Source organism: Crinia signifera, chromosome 6, assembly GCF_055691185.1.
Source record: "Crinia signifera chromosome 6, ASM5569118v1, whole genome shotgun sequence".
NCBI lineage: Eukaryota > Metazoa > Chordata > Amphibia > Anura > Myobatrachidae > Crinia > Crinia signifera.
Window position 1 is genome coordinate 106,649,129 of NC_139222.1, and position 15,022 is coordinate 106,664,150.

Genomic DNA, 15,022 nt, shown 5'->3' on the forward strand with positions numbered 1-15,022 from the left:
TCTTTTTATTATTTACATCATTATGACAGGGGAGGCTCTGCCTCCCCTGCCTCCCCTGACTGCACGTCCCTGAAGCGTAGCGAGGCACCGGGCCCGCTGCGTGGCGAGCGCAGCGAACCCGCAAGGGGGGGCGCTCCACGTCCCCCCCATGTCGGGATTTCGGCGGTCGGGATTCCAGTGTCGGGATTCCGACCGCCGGCATTACATATTGGATCCCTTATCACATACATATAATCTCTTAATCAATGATACCATAGTCCATTATAAAGCCCACATTTATATAACAGCCAAAATACAAAAGTCCAAACAATATTCCGGCCTAGTGCTAGAGAAGACATTCCCCCATAGAGACATTCGTATTGATTACCTCCTCAGTGTAACTGCCGGGTGTACGCCATTCCGCACATGGAAGTGCGACGTGTGTGTAGCCAGGACACTTCCGGCTTTATCATGGACTGTGAACCGCATCACGTGTCACTTGGACCGCATGCGTCACTTCCGCTTTTACTCTGCCGGTAAGCTAATACACTCCGGCTATGGAGCGCATTACGTGGCCAATGGACCGCATATGTCATTTCCTGCTTTTACTCAGTCAGTCACGTGATCGCCCGCTATTCATATATCCATTCTTATTAAGTAGCTATTGTTTACTGTAGACCAGCTATGCCTTAACCTCTTCTCCTCTTGAGTACCATTATACAGAAGTGCAGCACAGTGCCACCTCTGGTCAATTATATTACTACGACTATAAAATAACTTATGGCGCTACCATCACTCAGCCATACATTAGACTATAAATACATCACGTTTTTTTAGATATACAGTAGTCTCCATAGGTAAACGCCCTTCCCAGCACTGCACAACAAAAATATACAATATCATAATTCCCCACTGACCCAACACATGCCAAAAAAAAAGCTTTTTACAAAAAATGTATACGGGACACACACAGCGGCACTTTGACACAGCACGGGTGCTGTGCGTTTCCTTCCTCTCCCGACACGCTGACCGCAGCCGCCTGTACAACTCAGTGTCAACTGACACTGTCAGGTATTCTCCGGCGCTTGTGCCGTTCTCTCACTCCTCTCTAACCTCCTAATTTTTTCCAGGACACTGCGCTACGGATCTACACTAGGCAGTCTGTCCACAATCTGCATCCCACTCGATCCTGGGATATACCGGCTCTCTCTCTGACGTGCCGCTCACTCCCCACCACTACTACTGGCAAGTGGGGAGAAGCAGCGCACAACCAGGAGAGGGGATTCCCACACTCCATCTTCCCTGTCTATCTTTGAGAATCCCCTGTACCCGCCCAAATATCGCTCACCCCCCACCTCTGCTTCTGGCAAGTGGGGAGCAGCAGCATACAGCCAGCGGCCAGGGATACTCACTATCTGTCTCACCATTTCTACACAGGTAGACACTCATCCTGAATGTGGAGCAGAACATTTCTGCGCTGGTATTAACCAACAGAAGTCCTTGCGACCTCTCCTTCAGGACAGCAGTACTATCTTTCTCAGCTAACCCTGAAACTCCCCACGGATCTGTCCAGAAGCAATTACCTCTGGTCCGGACTAGGATACACAAACATAGATCCTGGGATTGGAAGAGGGCACTCTTTTTCACTATTTCTACACCCCTATCCCTGTGTCATATTGATTATTACCCTTAATTAAATACCAATCAGAAATTATTGTTTGGTCGTTAAACTACAAGGAATATATTCTATTAATTAAGGTGTGGCGCAGCACGGCAATCGTACCGTGACTATTTAAAAGGAGTAGACTACACTCTCCTTTTTATTATTATTTTTTACATATTCTGCACCGCAATTGAGAGCAATTTATATATAATTGACTATAAGTGCATTCAATAACTGCTAATACCTAGTTTACAATAATTGCATTACCACAGTGTTTATTAACATCCAGTAAAAAGACACAATAAGTAACTGTTGATTGTAACATATATTCTAGTTACTATTCCACACTATTCAGCAAGCCATCTCAAACTTTTGAAACAATATTATCTTGATTGCTTAATTGAACAAATTGCATATTGCCATGTATCTAATTCTGCAAAGTTGAGTTTGTGTGCTACAAAGAACTGTTTTGCTTTTGAAATATAAGGTTACTTAGGGGCTATTCCCCTGAATGTGCTCTTTTTATGGATAACAGCCACTTGCATGAAGCTATTAAATAATTGTGGCTTGCAATAGAAATACTTTTGCATTGTTATCAGCCATTTGCCTGAAGTTATTGAACAATTGCGGTTTGTAAGAAAAATATATTTCGCATTTGTTGCCATTGGTTACCTCTAAAGCAACCAGAGTCCAGTCTTGTTACCTTACACTTAGAGGACAAGCTGGTCTTTGGAAAGTGGATACATATGGTACACAATTTTTGCCATATTATGTAAATAAAAAACATATTTTGTACTTGTTGCCATTGGTTACTACCAAAAAGTGCATATATGTGATAGGAAATTAGAGTACTATATTATCCACGAATTATGTGTTTTATGTTGAGTGCGTTTCAGTATGTCCTATTTTATGCTTAAAATATTTTGAATTATAGTAAAAGCTAAGTTTTAAATAATTTTTCAAAAGTAGTGCCCCCACAAACAGAGAGTACTTTTTCTTCTTTTTTCTAGTATCTTAGAAAACCTGTCTATAACGACCCAAACCCCCTGACAGTGAGCGGATACAGGTAGTCCTACAATAAAATACATCGCCAAGTGTGACCAGGGTCTGTCAGGAACGGATAAAGGGATAAGTTCCCCGATGGGCCGAGACCTAGGGACCTTATGCCGAGCACAATCTTGACAGGATAATACAAATTCCATGGTATCTCGTGACATGCCAGGCCACCAGATGACACGGGAAAGAAGTTTCAAGGTTTTGAAGACTCCTGGATGCCCGACCAGTTTGGAATCATGAAACTCAGAAAGGACCCTGTGTCTAAGAGATGGAGGAACATATAACTTGTTGGTGGGGGTTTGGGCTGGCGCCTGACTCTGCACTTGACGGATGAGACCTTCCAGAGTCTGCTGGGCTCCTGCATGGATACAAGACGTAGGTACGATGGAAGTCTTGCTGGCCTTGTCATCGTATTGAGGAAGAAAACACAGAGACAGTGCGTCAGCTCTGATGTTTTTTGAGCCCGGTCTATTAGAGATCACAAAGTTAAAGCGCATAAAAAACAGCGCCCACCGAGCCTGTCGAGCGTTAAGCCTCTTAGCTGTCTCAATATATTGCAGATTCTTGTGATCCGTGAGAACGAGAATCTGATGAACTGCTCCTTCCAACCAATGAGGCCACTCATCAAAGGCCCACTTGATGGCAAGCAATTCTCTGTTTCCAACATCGTAATTGGGCTCTGCCGGTGAAAACTTCCTGGACATATACGCACAGGGATGTAAATCCATTGATTCTGGATCCCTTTGGGATAACACTGCTCCCGCCCCTACTTCGGAGGCGTCCACCTCCACAATGAAGGGAAGGTCAGGATCAGGATGTTTCAGAACAGGAGCCGAGACAAACGCTTGTTTCAGGGATTCAAAGGCCTGTTCTACCCGAGGAGACCACCGAGTCCAATCCTATCCTCGCTGTCAACCGAGGATAAGATCGGACTGTCAGAAGTAAGCCCAAAAGCCCATGTCTGGGGTCCCCCTGTAATAAAGACATAACCAGGCCTACCCGCTGAGACTCTGAACCGGATGACCGTGGTCGAAGTCGCAAATACAACTTACAACTCTCCCTAAAGTTGAAAAAAGCCCTCCGATCCCCAGAGAATCGATCGGGCAGGTTCACCTTTGGTTCTAACTCCCCTGACTCTGGAGGACGCATCCTCTGCTCCTGGGAGGCTACCTTTAGGGACAGATCCTGGACCATTTGGGTTAACCCCTGGAGTTGATCCGAGAACGTCTGAGGAGTGGGATTCATAGTATTCCCACGGCAATTCTAAACGAGAAATTGTTATATAAACCTTCTTTATATAACCTGTTTGGCCGGTTTTAATGTTATGCTTGCCGCTAGGCACAGAGTATTGGTAACCGGAGACAGGGAACGGGAGGTCAGGCGTGAGCCCGTAGCCGGGACCGCCGTTTAGGACGGCCACAGCGAACCATATACTAACTCTGTTGAGTACCCCGGGCAGATGACAAATCCCTGCGGGAGCTAGGCTTCACCTGTGGCCGCCGCGTTCGAAGGAGCGAGTTAGGCCCGCTCCAACCCCGATGCAGCTAGGTCATTTTTTTATTAAATTAAGACAGAGAATCTAACCAGAAATATCTCTTTGGTCTTAAAAAACCGCACATCGGGTCTATTAAGACCATATGAAGCTGTCAACATTATTCTAACCCAATGGGTATGGCCACTTAGGAAAAGTAAGAGATCCCATTCATTGACCTAAAGTTCGAATGTAAAACTTTAAGTGACAGTGCCTGGAAGAAGACTATTCCCCGTTCAGTTGATTGATTCAATGAATCAATAAGAACAAATGGGAATAGATAATATCTGTATTTTCCCTGATATGAAGTAAGGAGAATCAATTTGAACTTCTCTCCGTGCTTGAGGCACCTCAATTTTACAAAGACCACCTTATTGGGAATATACTCCTCTTGTGAAAGCTATCTGAAATAATTCTCGGTTTTTTCAAAACCCCTGATGAAGTCCCGTGAAGGGACGAAACGCGTTGGGTATTCACATTCGCTATTTTCAAGTACCTGAAATTTCGAAGTGCACCTTGTAACAACCTGGAATAACTGCTACCCCTGTGTGGAATAAGAGAATTTTTAATAAATAGTTGAAATTATGGACTCTCTCTCTCTCTCTCTCTCTCTCTCTCTCTCTCTCTCTCTCTCTCTCTCTCTCTCTCTCTATCCAGAAGGACTCTAAACCATGCTGTTTTTTTTGAGGCTCTGGTTCTAAACTGTGTGTGTGTGTGTGTTTGTGAGAGAGCTAGCCAGCTCTAGGTCGGTAAGGAAGTGTACGACAGAAGATAGAGATTTAAATGGCAGTTCTGTCACTTGATCTTGCACTGTTAGGCTGAATGTTGTTTCCCGTGCAGGGCAGAATTTGTTGTAGAACAAGAACAAATACCCAATTGGAGATATCAATATTCAGCAGGTGTAACCCTAAAGGTTTAAAGCTGACTAGGATCACTCTACAGTATATAGATAAAATTACAATTTATTTAGACAATTCAGATATAGACAACAACAGCTAAACAAATGAAGATAAGCAGCAGTATTGCGGTAGCTGGAGACAGTCTGGTTAGTGGCTTAAAGGTTTATGAAGATTGCCAAGATGGTAAGCAGCTATTAGGTGTTAGTTTATGATTTATAGCAAGCAAGCAGCATATAGATGGATTATACTTTACACTTTTTGATGAAATCTGTGAACAAATCCACAGTAAGCAGTGTTGTAGATTTGATACAGGTGGCCACCTGTTGAAAGAAGATACTTGTTTAGGCTCCTGGCTCCCAGCTTTCTCCTGGTTAGCACTCCAGATAAGCCATTTTTGGGTCCATTCACTCCAAGATACTCTCCACACGATAAAGCAAATGGTACCAAGGTCCAACGCATTTCTCTGCCTGTATTAGCTCGGCGGCTTCCTCAGAGAAAGGGAATATATGTGCCCGAGGAAGCTGCTTCTGGGTGGACCGTGGACCCAGGGATGGCGCCACCACTAGGCAGCTCTAGGCATTTGCCTAGGGCACCGGCCACTGGGGGGGCAGCAGTTTGCAGCCAGTGTCCCCCCCCTGGATGGAGGTGAGTTGCACCGGCGGCAGCAACTCCCCTCCCCCGCCAGCCGGATCGGAGCTCTCAACCCACTTCCCCCCCCCCCCCCCCACCTGGGGCGCTCCTGCGTGGACCTTGATAGGTGTTAATTTGGGCTCTGAGGCCAATAGTGCCAAGGATGACCTCTGCATAAGCCTGAAGACATCGGTCAGCATCTAGGAAGGTCAGAACTCACCTGTTCTCCTTACTCCTAGATTATTGTGTCCGGGTGGAGGTGACTTACCAGGACCGTGGTTCTTCATGGCCTGAAGGTTAGAGGGGCGACACCAGGTAAGTGTTCCAGCTATACCTGCACAACAGTAGGCACTATACCACCCACTGACCACTTCACACACCTTTGGGACGAACTGGGATGGAGATTGTGAGCCACGAAGGACTTCTCATCCAACATCGCTGCCTGACCTCAAATATGCAACATATATATATATATATATATATATATATAGAGGGCGACACCCCGGCACTCACTCTCTTCAAAAAGGCTCAAGGACACAAAGTTTGCGTTTGCAACGTTTCGGATCTCTTTACTGGATCCGTCGTCAGGCAGTACAATATCCGGGATATTGTACTGCCTGACGACGGATCCAGTAAAGAGATCCGAAACGTTGCAAACGCAAACTTTGTGTCCTTGAGCCTTTTTGAAGAGAGTGAGTGCCGGGGTGTCGCCCTCTACATACCTTCTGTTCCCGAGCACCACGCAGCTGACACAGATAGCGAGTGCCGACTATTCGCCGCATATATATATATATATATATATATATATATATACATGCTAAACATTTTCATATATTCCAGGCCACTTGTCAATTTCACACTTCTGTATGTAAGCATAAGTCACTGTCCTCCCTTCCCAGCTCAATACATATTAAAAACCACTGTAAGGTGGCTTCTCGTGTCTGTCTGTATATGACACTAGTCCAATCAGTAGCCTCATCCTTTATAATTCAATTCATCAGTGTATTCATTACAGCGACGGTGGTCTCAGGGACAGTGTAACAAAGTTAACTCAAGTCAGCATCTCTATGATTGAATCCAATACTTCAGCTCCCACCACAAAGATAAATGTAATCTGTTTCATAATAAAAGCCATCTTGTTCTTTCAGTGTTTCACATGATAGGCAATCTTACTGTTCTCAAAAGTGCTCTCATTTTTTTTTAATACATAGTTTTGTATTACATACAGTACAAAAGAAAAATAAATCAATTTTTCCAGTGATACAACATTGAAACAAATGGACCCAACCCACCTCTCAAACAAAAACACAAAACCTAGTTCCATAAAGAAGTTAACAAACTATATACTGCTGATGTCCTCTTGATAACGCCCCTCCCCCGGTGCTATTAACTCTCTACTGTCTACCTCCCATTCACGCATCCCTTACCAGTCGTACTATAAACCTTGCAATCCAAGGGCCTGAAAAAACAAACCTGTGACTGTAAAGGCAGGAGCAGGGCCACCATGTTTTGGTTCGCAGTGGCCGTTTGTGATGTCATGCAGCCGCCCTGTGCTGCAACAGAAATGATGCGAAAATGCCTACTTTGTACAGACTGCACTGCCCTAATACCCTGATACTGCCCCATCAAACAAAATGCATTTTAAACTTCACGTATGCATGCTGCGTGTGCTGCTCCTGTGCAGAAATGCGAAAATCTCCTAATAGCGATTTTCACATTTCATTGTCTCAAGCTGAATTAGGCCCCGGGTCCTTAGTATACAGTATTTTGCTAATTGACAGTCCTTTAAAATACTCTAAACATCTAAATTAGGACCTGTTGTTCATCTTTCATTAAGTACCAGGAGCCAATGGGTTTATTTGTTCACTGGAAATTGTTGTCTGTGACTGCAATGTGTGCATGATTGCAAAAAAAATCAGGGAAAGCAATCATTTGTTTGATTTGCTTGTTAGAGCTGCAATCAGATCTTAAATTACTCAAAATACTAAGGAGGCAGCAGGGCCTTGTTTGCCTCAATTGCATACAAAATTTGTGATGCAAGTGGCCCATGAAAAGCCGTGGCATGTAACCCACATAGGGCATAATTCAGACTTCATTTTTACCTAATGTCTAATGGAGAATTAAATTTGTATGAGTTATTTTGTCTCTGTGCAGGATAAATACTGGCTGCTTTATTTTTACACTGCAATTTAGTTTCAGTTTGAACCAACTCCACCCAAATCTAACTCTCTCTGCACATGTTACATCTGCCCCACCTGCAGTGCACATGGTTTTGTCTATTAGAGAAAAATGTGCAACCTGTACTAGGCACATGATTTGACCACTCACTATTAATTGTTGATAGTGCAGCTTTAAAAGCAGGCATTACGCAGAATGAACCAAATAAGAGTCCATATGGCCCTATGCAACAAATTGGTTTAGCACCTTTACCCTTATAACTTGTAAAGCAACAACATAAAGTTGAAATATTTGAGCCTTTGGTGCCTCTGTGACCTAGTTGCTAGTTGGAGGCTAGATAGCACAGTAGATGATACAACTACTGTATGCTTTTGACCAATAAAAAAGTGGATTTTTTGTCTCACAAAAATAAATATAACTTCTATTTATTAATATGTAGGAATGTATTTAATATGTTGGGTTGCTAATGCAGACATGTTTTGCCAATTGATATACTCATGTATGCAAGGGAGGTTTCAAAGAAGGCACAGTGTAAAATTCAAATAGGGGAACCACACCAACTATCAACTGACATTCCAAACTGACTCGCTGACTGAGTTGGTGTGGCTCCTCTATTTGAATTTTGAACTATGCTGCAGCCCCCACCATAGAATGATTTTTCCCTTCTCAGAACACTGAGTGAGCAAGTACTCACTTGGCGCTGCGAAGGCCACGGGGAGAAGGAGGCCATTGATTATTTCAGCGGCCCTCCCTCCCAATGGCTTAGGGAACATCTGTGTTTTCTGGCCACTCCGAGAAAATGCCATTGGCACATCCCCAAACAATAAGTGTGTTAATAACCCTGCGGGCAGCGATCAAAGGCTAGCCTGTGCTCGCTGCTTTCGGGCGGACGACTCACGCATGCGCACATCTTACCGTGCACATACATGGTTGTTCGATTACTGGACAAATTCACAGCCCATCCGAATGGGTCTGAATTGGCCTCTCACTGTCTCTACAAGAACCTTTCACTTCAGTCATGCCTTTTCTGGTGAATCTACTTAGTCCAGGTCTTTGCTGTGTTTAAACACCTGCTATAAATATGGCATATTTCCTATATAGTGAAATGTGACGAACATTGGCACTCAGTGAAGCTATTGAGAAAGCTGCAACTCTATAAGTTATGCAAATCACAGTGCGCCAAATTATATTTTCTGCAAAAAAATATTTACATGCAAACACGGCCAATGGGTGAAATAGAGTGAGAGAATCAGAAAGTGAGAGATCTCCAGTTTTTTTTAAAGCGGCAATCATTTACACGGAAAAATCAAACTGGTTTTGCAGTGTAAATGCTTAAAAAAAACCTGAGATTTCTTACCAAATCTCTCACTTTCTGATTCTCTCATCCTATTAAATGTCACCCAATATCTTTATCTGTTTTTTAGTATTTTCATTCATGAACATAAACTAAGCATAGTCAGTCAGTGTGATAATCTCATTCATCAGTGTTCTCTAATAAACTGCTTCTATCCTGTGAGAGAAACACTTCCTCCAGCACTGACTGTCATGTCTGTATGCAAGCTGTAACAAAATGTGTCCTGCATTATAAAGCAATCAGTCTGTTATCAGACCCCTCACTGCTGGGGGGTGACAACAATCTTTATTAAAGGGCTAATGCAATTACAGTGTCCATTCTGCATAGCCTTAATGTGATTAGACCTGGTGTCCTTTCATTCTAGATAATATGAGCATGCTTGGTGTGGGATGAGCTGTTAGTAATCCAGGGGAGACATTGTGAGGATCACGAAGCTTGCATTTTGGTATTTGTGTCTCATAACACTTCATGTAAGATAGAGCACCTACACACCTCTCCCCACTCAGTGCCCGAGGTGGGCAGTCACTGTCTTAGAACAACACTGCCCCTTCTCTGCCAAGAGCAGACACAGCTCACAGCACCAGTGAGAGCATCTGGGAGTGAGCACAGGCACCCAGCCTTGAAACCCATCAGCCACATCAACTGAGAGGACACATCTGGGTTAGAGTGTGAGATGAGAATTCTGCAGGGGGCAGGGAGTCTCAGGTAACATCAGCATATGGAGGCAGGGGTCAGCTCAAAGCATTTCCCATTACATGGTGACTGGAGTGAGGGGAAGCAGGTGATGGCACCTGAGGAAGAGACAGTCCAGAGAGACAGAATATGAGACTGCGTGGGGGTGAAGTGAACAACACTCTTTGACTGAGGAAGATCCTTGCTCATTTGCTTGGCACCATGAGTTTAAGGGCGTCCCTGTTGCTTTCCCTGTGTATCTCCGTCTCTCCAGGTAAGTCTTGCTTTAACTCTCTACTGACAAGTTGACATTCCGATATATTGTTGCAGGCAGCTGTTTGCTCGGGATGCCGGCAGCTGCTGATGGCGCAGATCGGACTGTTCTCTGTACAAGTTACAGGTCGGATGCTCTCTCACATAGAGGGTACATAAAGTTACATTAAATACAGAATATAGCATAGCAAATGAAGGTTCTGATATAGCTGCATGCACAGTGCGACAGGACAGGGTTTGTGGATACAGGATTCTTCCTGGTGATCCCTGTGCATGCTAACATGATGTAGCACTTATTGGGGGATGCAGTTTAAATCCCGTTGGTCGGGATCCCGGCGTCCCTTATTGGGGAGACTATGTTCTCCGCTATGGGTCCGCTCTGCCATCCAGCACCATGGACAGCTCCAAAGTAATCTCCGGTCCAGCACCATGGACAGCTCCAAAGTAATCTCCGGTCCAGGGGAAGGGCGGGTGGAGATGCGGGACTAATATAGAAGATACAAACAGGATACAGGACAGGATGCCATTGAGTAGTATCAGGTACAAATAGACAATACAATTACTAGAATAAGGCAATTTACTGCAACAAATGAGATTATAGTTTAGAAAAACAACGGAAATGTGGTGGGAAATTGCTGCTAATTACTAATTAATGAACATGATTGGCTTTTATTCTTCAGTGAATACAGTGTTCTCCTCTGATACAGGTGCGCAGTGAGTGCAGTTACAGGGAACACTGGGCTGAATATAGATGAGGTACAGATGGGACATAGTAGGGGACACTCAAGCATCGCCCACACCGGATGGGTTTAGTTTTGATTTATTATGGGATTAATGATGTGCAACAGAGAGGTCCTAGCGTTGTCATAGGGTACTGGGTACATCAGATTCGGGTAACCTGTGGATCTCCAGCTGTGTAGAACTACAAATAGGAGCATGACCTGATGCAGAGCCTCAGCCAGGTCATCTGCCTCTGGGATGAAGTAGAAGATTCTGCAGGCAATGTGTCACATCATTCGGGGGGGGGGGGGGGGGGGGGGGTGTAAACGCATATAATGGGGGATTATACTAAATACATCTCAGATACGACACGCAAGGTATTTAATAGAGTATGTGAATAGGGGATTATGTATAGTCAGCATGGGATGGGTATTTTAAATGGATGGCACTTATCACATGTGCAACATTATAGATAATGTAAGGTGACTGTTGTAAAAACAATTGACAATGGTTGGGGCAGCAGTCAGGGTGTGTGTGTGTGTGTGTGTGTGTGTGTGTGTGTGTGTGTGTGTGTGTGTGTGTGTGTGTGATAGATAGGTAGATACTGTAGATATACATTGTAGATAGATGGATATGTAGGTATGTTACATATTACATAATTACTGTACATTATGCCAGTAAACAGTTTGTTCTTGTTTGCTCTTAGTATCTTGTTCTTTATTTGTCCTGTCCGACCCCCTACCACGGATCTGATCTGCCTGTGAGTGGCTGGGGGCTCCATGCACACGTATAATGATGTACTTTGCTATTTCCCTCGCTCTAGTTTTACATTAAAGTCCTCACTTCCCTGAGGTTGTTGGTTTAATACGAGACGATTATTTCTCGTCTCCCTTCCAGCTGTAGCTCGCTGGATCCCGGGGCTGTGCTGAGACGGAAAGCGGATTTAGCCTAGAACTCAGCATAACTGAGAACTCTGCACCCCTATTAGCACCAGGAGATCACCTGAAACTGACCCCTTGGTTGATTATGTTTGCATGGCTTATGCTACACATTGATGCATTCCAACATTATCCAGATGATTGAAATGACTCCAACATTGGGAATCTTTTCATTCTGGTATACAGTAGGTTGGAGATCGGTTGGACATTGTGTAGTTGAATAGATTGTAAAGTCTAGGGGGTGGTTCCAAATCAACTTCTATTACATTGTTTGTTAATCATGGTATGTTTAGCTGTATCTGATTGTACAGCACTGCTTCATGCAAAATGTAAAAATATACTATACTAACAGTAAATTATTTCGATTTATTTCACTTTTTTTTGTTTTATTTAATAAAACAACTGAAACTATTTTATAATTTCCCCACAATTATCCCAAGCATAGCACTTGTCATAAGGATACATACAGATTCTAAAATAAGCTGTAGATGAAATCATACTATATTTTGTTACATAATGCATTTATATGATTATGTAGATAGCATCTCCTGGACAGGTATTTTAATCAGATATTGTTGGCAGTTTATGTAAATTTATTCATAAATTGCCACTGATGCGTTAAGAGATAGAAGATAATTCTGGACCTTACAGACTATTTAGGAGGAAAAGCCAGGAAACAGTATCATTTATTAAATGTGTCAAGTATAATAGCCAAAGTGTAATATATGTTAGGTATTGTACATAGACTCACATGCATAAATATAGACACACACACAGATACTGTATATACCCACTGGTAGCAGTATTGGGTCAATAGCAAGATAACAGTTTCAATATTGCAGCTTATCTTGCCTATTAAATGCCTGTTCTCTACAGATTACACTTTTTACTTTGTTGCAATATACAAAGAAATGAGAGTTTAATGCCCTCCAAGCAATAGGAAATATGCATAAATTATTGCCCATGTTTTTTTTTTTCATAATGAGCTACTGATTATTGCAGTATATATGGTATGTTCGCTCTCTGGTTCACAAATGCAGTTACAAATGTACCACAGCCAGTAGTCAGACCACCCACTAGTATAAGTCCTTAGGTGGTAAACTGGAATCAACATACTTACTGATCTGTTCCATTCCTATACTAGATAAAATGCTCAGTTTAGATCCCTCCTAAACCTCAATGCCCCCATCTTGCCAGCAATGGTATTACCTTGTTATCATGCCACACATCAGTGTATGGATATTGTGTGTATAGTATACAGCAGCCTCACAGCATGACATTTGCGTATATAGAGACCTGCATTACATTGGTGCGTGTGGCAGGGCAGCCTGGATGCTCTGTATATGTATTAGAAATGTTTATTCTGTCTCCTATTATTGCCCTTCCTCCATATTCCACCTTAAATTCCAAATCACCTTTCTGGATCCCTGGGTACCACAACTGCTGCTTTCATAATATTTGACAGCTGCTCACCCTTTCTGTGCACCCCACACATCTGTATCATTGCCCAGCATAAAACCATATTACTGTATTCCCAATCAATTCCCTGCCTGAACTATGCCAGAAAAGGTGCTAACGGGACTGGTATTTGGCAAATCTTATGCTAAAGCGAAAAGAAAAGTCTTCCTTTCCCCAAAAGTTCAGATTTGATGTTAAGTGATCCAAATCCTCATATAAGCAACTGGTGTATATTCCATGGGATCTCTGCTCACTTTACGGTAATTTATACAAAGGTACTAAATGTTACAATTTCTAATGACACATATCTATATATAATCAAAACATTTCCACAATTTAAAGTACAGCCATAACCCACAAGAAAACAGGGGCATGGCACAATTTCTAGCAAATCCTTTCCCAGCTTTGCATGGCCACATAATGGCAGTGAAATTTCTGTATGTATAATAGCGTCACGGCACCCTCATGAGTTTCATAAGAATATCTAAAAAATACAAACTCATTTGGAACAGCGACATCATAAGGGCTATGCAGCGATAGAACTTATATACTGTGTGTAATTAATATTATCAATCAAGTAAGAACTATTTATGTACAGTATTTCATATTACAAACCTTTTCCCTATGCAATGTGGAGGCAGCCATGCATTGGGCTGAACGAGTTTCATTTGAATACTTAATGAGTATAAACACATTAGGATCCAGTAACATCATAAGGGCACAGGGGGGCTATGCAGTGTTAAAACTATATATGTAGTTAGCAATCAAGTTGGATCTTATTTATGTAATTCAGATCATTAACTTTCCCCCTATACAATGAAGAGGCAGCCATGCATTGGGCTAAAGCGAGTTTCATACGAATTCCTAGTGAGTACTCATAGGAACCCATTAGGAACCAGTGGCATCATAAGGGCATCATGGGGCTATGCAGAGTTGAATGAAGGTCCTTTTGGGAGTGCATAATACACATCTTAGCACTGCACATGCTCTGGAATCACAGATACACAACTAAATGCAGAGTCATATGCTTAGCAGGTGCATCCCCATTTGTGACTGAAGGGAAATAACTGGGGCCTAATTCAGACCTGGGACCGATTCAGGTTTGTTTAGAGGGGCTGCGAACTTGCAGCCTATCCGATAATCATAGGACCGCGCATGGTCTGCTGTGCCCATGCACAAGCCCCATGTGTTATCACAGGCTACAACTCCTGTGCTTGCATGCTGCCCACTGTTTGATTGACAGTGGGTGGCCATTTGGGGACATGCCGCCGGCATTTTCCAGGAGTGCCCTGGAAAACACAGGCATTTTACAGTCATTGGGAAGGAGCGCAGAGAGCAGGGGAATAATCATTTTATGGGGAATGATTATTCCCATGTCTGCACAGCTGCGAACACATTTGCAACAATGCACAGGTGCGGGGATTGGTGGGGGGCATCCCTTTGGCGGGGCGGTGTTTACCGGCATGCTAGGCTGTGAAATGATGCATCATAGCAAGCCAGTCTGAATCAGGCCCATGCTCGGAGGACAAATTTGTTTCTCGAAATGGGCAAACCTTTGTGCACTGCAGGTGAGGCAGATGTAACATGTGCAGAGAAAGTTAGATTTGGGGGAGTTATTATTTTTCTGTGCAGGGTAAATCTGGCTACTTTAATTTTACACTGCAATTTAGA

The 15,022-nt window shown here is 43.2% G+C and overlaps 1 protein-coding gene across 2 annotated transcripts in view; it reads left to right on the top strand.

Moving 5' to 3' along the window:
- Nucleotides 1–9,791: 9,791 nt before the first annotated feature.
- Nucleotides 9,792–15,022, top strand: part of CHRNA4 (cholinergic receptor nicotinic alpha 4 subunit) — a 55,678-nt gene continuing 50,447 nt past the window's right edge. The window contains exon 1 of one of the 2 annotated variants that reach the window (XM_083146759.1): nucleotides 9,792–10,236. In XM_083146759.1, the coding sequence (XP_083002885.1) occupies nucleotides 10,185–10,236 (52 nt within the window). In that variant the 5' untranslated portion in view covers nucleotides 9,792–10,184. The remainder of the gene's footprint in view (nucleotides 10,237–15,022) is intronic. The other variant, XM_083146758.1, reaches the window with a different exon arrangement.